Here is an 8,675-nt window from a genome sequence, read left to right as displayed (position 1 = left end):
GAGGAAAGACAAGTTGCGGAGGCACATCATCGCAGGGCTCAAATCAGCGCGGCTGGACCAGCTTGGGGTGACATGGGAGACACTCACAACGTCGTCGCCGTATGTGTTAAAGGTGCGCAGTATTTCTGGACAATGAACTACCAAGGTCACCGAGTGATTTACAGGTACACAAGCCATCCAATCTTTTGCAAGAGGCCGTGTCACCAGGGCGCCGTCTTCAAGGTGTTGCATTGCTGACGCTTCTGGGGAATCGGGAAGCCCAGAAAAATATACTGGAAGATAACTTCGCGGGGTATGGGCCACTTTTGACGTTGTTAACACGGTGGGCAAGTAGAAAAAGCACGAGGCCATAGTAGTAGCGTTCCCTAGTGAAGTCAAGAAAAGTGGGTGTATGTACGTATGTTTTATGATCAAATTTTCAGTCACATGTCACGCAGTAACAGCCAGCAAGGCAGTTGAAAGCAAGTCAAGCACAATTTGATTTTCGCTGCGATATATCAACAATGCATAGACTACAAATTTCGCTACACAAGGTCATCAGCACAAGCAACTACAAACAACCGATTCAGCCGACACCAATACCCGACTAAGCATTTGAAGTAATCTCAAATAAAAGCACCTGTCGTTGAGCCGCGGTCAAGTTGCCCACAGCCAATGCTGCGCCGTTGGAAATTTCTCGAAGAAAATATTCAAATTCACGGCCAAGAAGCTGCATTTCGGGACTGAGATATGGGCCAGTGTATGGCATACGTAGATTTTTGTTTTCGCAAAGCAGGCGGTCTGGAGAACACCGGAGCTTGTTGGACTATAGAACCGTTATGATTTTATCCAGATAAAAGTAGAAATGACTTACGAGGAGCAAAACCAATCTCCCCCGTCCAAGCCAATTAACGCGCTTCCTCCGAGCTCTGACAAACTAGGAGGCCTTGTTCCGCTCTGATCATGCGTTCCTCTCCAAACATCGAAGAAGAAGTCAAAGTAACAGACGGTTGAGCCGTTTCTTGACTCAAACGCAGGGCGAGGCTTCGAAAAACTGAACCAATAGAGCGGCGGCGAACATGACCACCACCAAGCATCTGAATCCAAAGCGTTATTATCTGAGCAAAGAGAGAAGGAAAACAAACCTACTGTCATCACTGTATCGTCCTCCTTCATTGGGCAGGAGCAGATGGCCGTTATGGTCGTCGTATCCGAAGATCCAGTCGGATGACGTTGACGAACGGTGGCCGGTCTTGTCAAACAACAAATCCTCCATTGATGACCCTCGTCCAGTTCGCTTGCCCGTAATCAAGTTGTAAGATGGTCCGTCATACTCCGGCGGAGATGAGCAGCTCCTTGCTTGTATGCCGTGTCAAACATCTTGTCGCCAACCCCAGGTCGACCGAGACAAGCAACCGAGAAATCGCTCAGAATTGAGTCTGTCGAGGGCTCATGTTGACGTCTCGCCCAAGCGGCACGACCACCAGGAGCACCCTGCGAAGTATAGAGTGAGCGAGCTGCCGCTGGTGCTGCTATCTGCTTGACTCAAGCAATGACTTGCATAGCTCTGGTTGAAGTTGCTTTTGAGATGCAATGCTAGCGGTAGACTCGCGACAGCGATGACCGCGAGAAGTTCGTGATCGTTGAAGGAGTTCGTGATTGCTGAGCTGGTGCTTTGAGGTAGAAACTAGATGCATCGCTGGCCACACGTTTGCGACGAGAGTCCCACGCCAAGAACGAGAAGGCGTTGTCAACGCTCATAGAAAGCGAGATGGACAGATCTTCAGAGGATGGTTGCTCGCGGAGACTGGGCGTAGGCAAGCCGTACTCGAAAGGATCGTTTACTCCGGGGTCGGTCACGTGTCCATAAGAAGAAACAGACGGCGATGCTGAAGACAGAATCACGCCGTCCGTGGTAAGCTCAAGCGTTGCGCGCAGCAGGAGGTGGTGGATAAAACGTTGGGCGATCAGCATGGAGCTCGAAACCTCTGCGGACCTCATCAAACGAGTCGAATCCGGTAAAGCTGATGCCAGAGGCGGGTCTTGAACGAGTTCGAGAACGCATGCTGGCCATCGAAGCGCGTGAATTTCCGACGGCAGAGCGACGCAAACTGGAGCCCAGTTGACCCATGGGCGGGGTTGGGCAGCAACGTCTGCGGCATAGGCAAGAACGGACTTGACTCGGAGCACAGCCTGAGATCCCTTGTCCTCCATCAATGACGTCAGGGAATGAGCGCGCCTGTGAGAGGGTGGTGGAAGAATGTTTGACAAGGTAAGCGGCTCTTTTTGCATCTTTGGCGCTGGTTCCTCTCCAGGGAGCTGACCCCCAAACTTGAAACCAACGCTGAGTTCACCAGTCGATGGGCCTTTTTGTGGCAAAAGGCTTATGTCACTTCCCAGGCTATCAGAGCCAGGCAAGAGTGTTGGTTCTTTGAGATCGATGATTGGGGAAGGATATTGTGGGTGCTTGAATACGGCCCTAGTACTGACGCCTTCACTGGCTGCCGTCGTCAGCGCTGTGATGTCCATCAAACGTGTAGCTGACCGAGGCGATCGCTGGTCTTCCAAACTGGACGAGTTTTCTGGAGACGACGGTGCCGAGGAAGTCTGGTCCATGATAAACCGCATAGGAGGAACCGGAGGCACGTCAATCGCAAGTAGATTGCGCAGGTCGATCTTGGCTGGTGTTTTGAACGCGTTCTCCTGTTGTTCAACGAAAATGCGCCTATCTGATGCCCCAGGCTCATTCAGCTTCTGGAGCTCACCCGTGATATCAAACGACTTTTTCGTATCCTCCTCCGAGGTAGCGCCATCATCGATATCGGCATGATTACCATTGGCTTCAACAAGCTCAACATTGAATATGGGCAGCTGTAGTTGAGGGGGCGACGAGGAGATGCGAGGCGAGGGAGGCAGAGGCGGCAGGTCACCAGGTGGAAGCCCAGAAGACGGCAGAGAGGTGTTGGCGCTAGTAGACGGGAAGAACGAGAGCGTGTCAACAGGCGATGTGGCACGTGACGCCGATAAGATAACCTGCAACTCGTTTGGAATATCCGAGTTCAGGGTCAGACACATCCAGTTCCTGCTCTTTGGAATCGTAATCCGAGGCATGTGATCCCCCCAAAGTGCCTGCCGTACCGAGCACTCGCTTTGCGCCACGCGCGAGGGGTTCCGTTGTGACTGCCTTTGCTGCTCCGCGGCGAGGGCTGCGCATCAGCAGGCAACGAGGACCGATTGCGAATGTGACGGGTAAAGACGGGAGGCAAAACGCGACCGGTTTGGGGCTCTTCCGGCGAGTCGGATGACGAGCGGGAGCCAAACGTTAGCGATGACAACGACCGCATGTCCATCTTGCTGTCCACAGAAGATGGAGGTGGAGAGGGCGGTGATGACGAAACAGGTCGGGTTCGTGAGCGCCGCAAACGCAAAGAGTGGAAAACAGGAGCTGGGTCCGGCTCTGGCGAGGGCGTCGTTGTCCCGCGGTGAGATCTTTTGAACGTGGCGTCAGAAGCTATCGGCGCAGGCGGCGTTGACTCGAGAGTAGTACGGAGCAATTTGTTGGCCGATCAGTTGTCGTTGAGATGCTTCAGGCGCTAGTTGCCGTTTGGGCGAGAGGGCAGCCCGTTCAGCATACGGTAGAAGGGGGCTGACTGACCCCGTGGGTCGCAAGACTTTGGATATGTTCTTGCCTACGGGAATCTCTTCAACAGGCGGCACAACAGCATCGCGAGCAGCCTGAGGCGAAGGAGTCGCATCCAACTCGAGGAGCATAATCGATTGAGCAAGATCATTCGTCGCAGCGTCCGACGTGTTCAAAACACCTCCTGGCTTTGAGTTAGTCATGATTAAGAAAACAAAGTAAAATTTTCACCTGTGGAAGAGCCGTTGTTTTCAAAGACTCCACGAAGGACAAGGACGAGACACCCCCCTATCATCATCCGAAACCAGACGCGGCTTTGGTCTTTGACGTGTTGCAGACACAATCAGGAAACCCTCCGCCCCCACATCCTCATAATCCTCGCCTCCATGTCCATTGGTAGCGGCTTCCTCAACGGCACCGTGACGCTCCTTAAACTGTCCAGAACACACTTGTCGTCGCGCCAACCGCCCTCTACTAGGCCATCCCGGGAGAGCTCGGCAGAGCCAGCCTCTGGAGGAGGCACGCAACGCAGGGAGGCATTTGGGACGGTTAGCGGAACACAGGAGGTCCGAGTCGGCGTAGAACGAAGCATTGAGACGGGAGGAACACACGCTAAGCAGCGGAATACGCGCTACAAAACCGTATGAGACCGCATGGAGCACTGACTCGGAGGAAGAACTTACTCACACCAGGAAAACGTTGGTAGTCAACAAAACGCGTTTGTCACAAACGTCACGGAAAGCACGTGCTAGATATATTGACGTGATCAAGCAGATGCTCAACCTCCTCCGGTTCAAACCATTCCTGCAACAGTTTGGTAGACGAACACTAAGTCACTCGTAACTTGTGAGCAGCAGCAACAAAAAAGCAAGTTGATTTCATGAGTGATAGCAGATATGTTTGCAGGAACAACTACGACTAGATCCATTCAAGTTCACTGCAAAACCATGAACTCGTGGCTGGTCAAGACAAAAAGTATCGCACCTTGCCTGGTCAACAAGAGACCGATAGAGATAACCCAGATGAATGCCCATCTCGGACTGATACGCTTTGTCAACAACAGCAAGGAACCGAACATATTCAATCTTAATGTCAATGCTCATGTTGAGCTCTTGGCCTGCAGCGGAGATTTCGAGTACATGTCCAGTCTACATTTAAAATAAAAATCAAGTTGAGACACCTCAGTCAGAAACGCACCAATGCCAAAACCAATGCAACCAATGCCGAGCTTACACCAAACGCGTCGAATATAAGATTCACGGATAACAGTCATGATGGCAGCAAGAATAACCGGGTGTTGAAGTTGCGTGGCTTCATTTGCCTCCTCAGCCTGAAATGAAAGAAGATTACTACGGTGGAAGCGCTCATGGCAAGCTCAACATACCGAATGAACATCATGGTGGAAGAGGTCATTTTGGCGCAGGCGCTTAGCCTCCTTCTGTTTCCAGGTGGCCAAGGCTGCTGGTGTGTAGGCTTTTCCGGTCTGCGGGTCAAGTGGGGCAGGCTTGGTGGCATTGTGGGCAAGACGTTCTCCACGAGTGTATTCGCACCCAGTGCGTGGGTTGATGGCATCTTGGGGAATGGACAATAAGAGGCGATGGACTACTTCTAAGTATGATCAGTTGCTTGAGCTCGCCCCGCTTTGTACACTCGTATCTTGCAAGCTACAATGCAAATTGTCATCACAACGTCAACAGGCAAAAAGGGATGTACCAATGTAGCAACATCACCCGCAATAATCAACCAACATTCTAAAATCAAAGCGGTCAGAGGTCCTTCGTTTTGGAAAAGGTGATAGACCACACCGATACCCCTTGCGTCGACGTTTTTCCCTGCCCTCCACTTCATCATGAGATACTCAAAGAGGCATTCATGGTGGCGTGCGTTGTTGACAGGGAACCCATTCCAGTTGACAAGGTGAAGTCCAGTGATTCTTTCCAGCTCATCGTAGACTGGAGAGAAATAGGGATATTGCTTTCGCATTGCCGTCAAGGTGAGGAATTTACGTCCTTCAATTGAGACCTCCAGAGCGGCAGCCGCTGCAGCTTTGCCCTTGCCAATCTTCATCATGGGAGCCACGTGCTCCTTCTCGCTGCTGGATTCAGAATCTCCAAAAACGTTTTGAAGGCGAGTGTCAATTTCGTAGGGATACGCCGTCAGAGAACCTCTTGTTGTTGATGGAGCACGAGACAAGGGACGAGTCAAGGGACCACGGTGGCTCCCGCCATGCAACGCAACAAAACATTGGTTTTTTTACCTTGATCAGCGATGTCAAGAGTGTTGTCACTCTGGTTCGAAGCTGCATGGCGATGACGATGCTCTAATTGCGACTCATTTGGACCATGGCGTATATGGCTATTGAGAACTGGGGGAGGCGAATCTGCCGTTTGACTCTGATGGCTGGATTGCGACGCTGAGATAATTAGTCAGCGATGGGAACTTGGACTGGGATGGAACGGAATCACCTCGGGACTGCGATTGTGACGGTGGGCTTTCCATGTGGACAGGCGAATCATATTCCTGCTGACGCGGGGGCGCTGGAATATCTGATTAGCATGGAGTACAAGAACATTGAAGGGAATCACATTGGGCAGTGCCAAAAATGATTTCAGGACTCCCTATGGTGGCGTTGAGATCATGCCAACCCGCTACTCCAGCCAAGTCACCTTGTAACTGCGCGATCGGCTGGTTTTGCTGGATGATATTAGATAGTTCATTAGAAGCGCCCATGTTCATGACGTTCTGATGTTCTGATGATAAGGCGGCACTGGGTGACGAGTCAGTGGGCTCAATCAAGTAGAGTGCAAAAAACAACCTTGGAATTGCTGAAGCGGCTGCATCATGACAGGCTGAGGAGGACCGGAGACTTGAGTGACAGGCTGGATCGGACTAGTTGAATGCGGAGCTCCTGGATATGGAGATGCAAAGGGTTGCCCTCCGGTAGTTGCATGTTGGAAATTGGTGTAAAATTCTGACAGAAAGTAAGTGAAATTGTGGCCTAGTGGAAGAAGACTATATTACCTGGGTTCCTTTGAGACAACGTCATGTTTGGGGTAAACACCTGTCGATCGTGAAGTGCTTCAGGCAAAGTGCCTGCGTATGAGCTGACCACCTGGCCAGCTTGTCCTGAAAAGAAAGTGAGAAGGACGCAACAGATGTGGAAGGAGCGACAACGACCTCTATGTTCGACATGCTGGATAGTAATTGCCAGTTGCAGGAGGTTGATTATTGATGCCTGATTTGGAGTCAGCGAGAATTTGAGTGAAACAAAACAAACCCGCCTGAATGCCCTGGCCTGGGCCCATGATAGGTTGAACGATGGTGAGTGGACGAAAGCCTTGACCTTGTCTTTGATTGGTGCTCCCATTCTGGATGGTTGCACTAGACGGAAGAGCTACAATTGCGATAAATATTTAAAACAAAGAAGATCAATTGAACTCACTCCAAGTGCCGTTATTGGGGACAACAACATAGACGATGTTCCGCTTGTCTTGCGCCCGTATGCATGCCAGTGTCGTCGAAGGTATGAAGTGCAAATGTTGGGCTGGTTCGTGGTACTCTTGTTGAACATTGGCCAGAGAAAGCAGAGAGTGTTGATGGTGCTGCTGCTGTTGTTCCACGGGCGACGCAGTATGGTAAAGAGACAAAGAGGGAGCCTGTGACCCCATCATCTTGCCTAGTTGCGGCCAACGGCCAAAAGGTGTCAAATCCGTCCATCCTGCTCGAAAGTGAACATGGAAACCCACTGTTCAACATTGAGCGGATGTCGATGTGGTCGGAAGGCGGCCCGTCACATATCGTGACATCACATATCGTGACATCACAATTCCAAGGCTTCGTGCAAACGCCCAAGGTCCAGAGCGCGACCCTCCAGCGGTTGTCGTTGGACGAACCAAGAGCGAACCCACGTTTGGTTCGTCACGGTTGCGCAGCAAGGCTTCGTCCTCTGATGCTAAATTCTCCCACAAGTAAGAGTTGTCCTTGTTGAATATCCGCCGTCGCTAATTCTGGCGTAGACGTTCTCGCAACACCTCAGTCTACTGCTACATCGTCTACTGATATCTCGGCCAGCATCTCCCAATGCGACGAACGGGCGGGTTTCCCTGTTCACCCCCACCAAGGACAATACTTTGTGCGTGCTTAATTCTCCACTTTTAAATATCTAATGCGCGCTCTCAAATCCAGTGGGCCTCGCGTTGAACAAACATTCAATGTGCTCTGAACTAATGGAGTCCATAACGACTGAGGATATTCTCGCGCTTTTAACCAATTCTTCACGGGTCTCTTTGCTAAAGTCCGGAGTGCGGCCCTCCAGCGGTTGTCGTTGCGAACGCACCTTTGGTTCGTCACGGTTGCGCAGCAAGGCTTCGTCCTCTGATGCTAAATTCTCCCACAAGTAAGAGTTGTCCTTGTTGAATATCCACCGTCGCTAATTCTGGCGTAGACGTTCTCGCAACACCTCAGTCTACTGCTACATCGTCTACTGATATCTCGGCCAGCATCTCCCAATGCGACGAACGGCGGGTTTCCCTGTTCACCCCCACCAAGGACAATACTTTGTGCGTGCTTAATTCTCCACTTTTAAATATCTAATGCGCGCTCTCAAATCCAGCGGGCCTCGCGTTGAACAAACATTCAATGTGCTCTGAACTAATGGAGTCCATAACGACTACTCGCTGTCAATTCCCAAGCTCGCGACACGTGAATCTGCTGCTATCTCGGCTACCCCCAATGTGGCGAGCAGCGGGCTTCCCTGCTCACCTCCACGAAGTCGGGGTTGTGTTGCTGCCCAATCCGGTCATCGTGGACGCCGACGAGCCCAGTGACTGGTTTATGGCAGATTATGCAGTGGATCGACGACATCTGAGTTCGCATACTTGGACTGTCCCCTCAGACTTTCCTCGTTGATTTACCAACTGGACGACGCTTTTGGAAAGGCCATCACTTCAGAGCAACATTATCAGCATGCCATCAAGGCATCGGAACTCTTCGAAGAGCGGAAGTTTTCAAGAGCGGAACTCGTTATGGTCTATATAAACAGGCAGACCGAGCGCCT

The 8,675-nt window shown here is 51.4% G+C and overlaps 1 protein-coding gene across 1 annotated transcript; it reads right to left on the bottom strand.

Moving 5' to 3' along the window:
• Positions 1-1,575: 1,575 nt before the first annotated feature.
• MIND_00087900 (uncharacterized protein) lies at positions 1,576-3,822 on the bottom strand (the record flags this gene model as incomplete). Its single annotated transcript, XM_037357835.1, has 3 exons — positions 1,576-3,061; positions 3,118-3,468; positions 3,527-3,822. 3 exons carry the CDS (start codon positions 3,820-3,822, stop codon positions 1,576-1,578), a joined length of 2,133 nt encoding a protein of 710 aa, XP_037225745.1.
• Positions 3,823-8,675: the final 4,853 nt, after the last annotated feature.

The sequence above is a fragment of the Mycena indigotica genome (genome assembly GCF_014461135.1).
Source record: "Mycena indigotica strain 171206Taipei chromosome Unknown Mind.scaff0001, whole genome shotgun sequence".
Lineage (NCBI taxonomy): Eukaryota > Fungi > Basidiomycota > Agaricomycetes > Agaricales > Mycenaceae > Mycena > Mycena indigotica.
The sequence above is the reverse complement of the archived record's forward strand: the minus strand, read 5'-3'. Positions and strand labels throughout refer to the sequence as shown.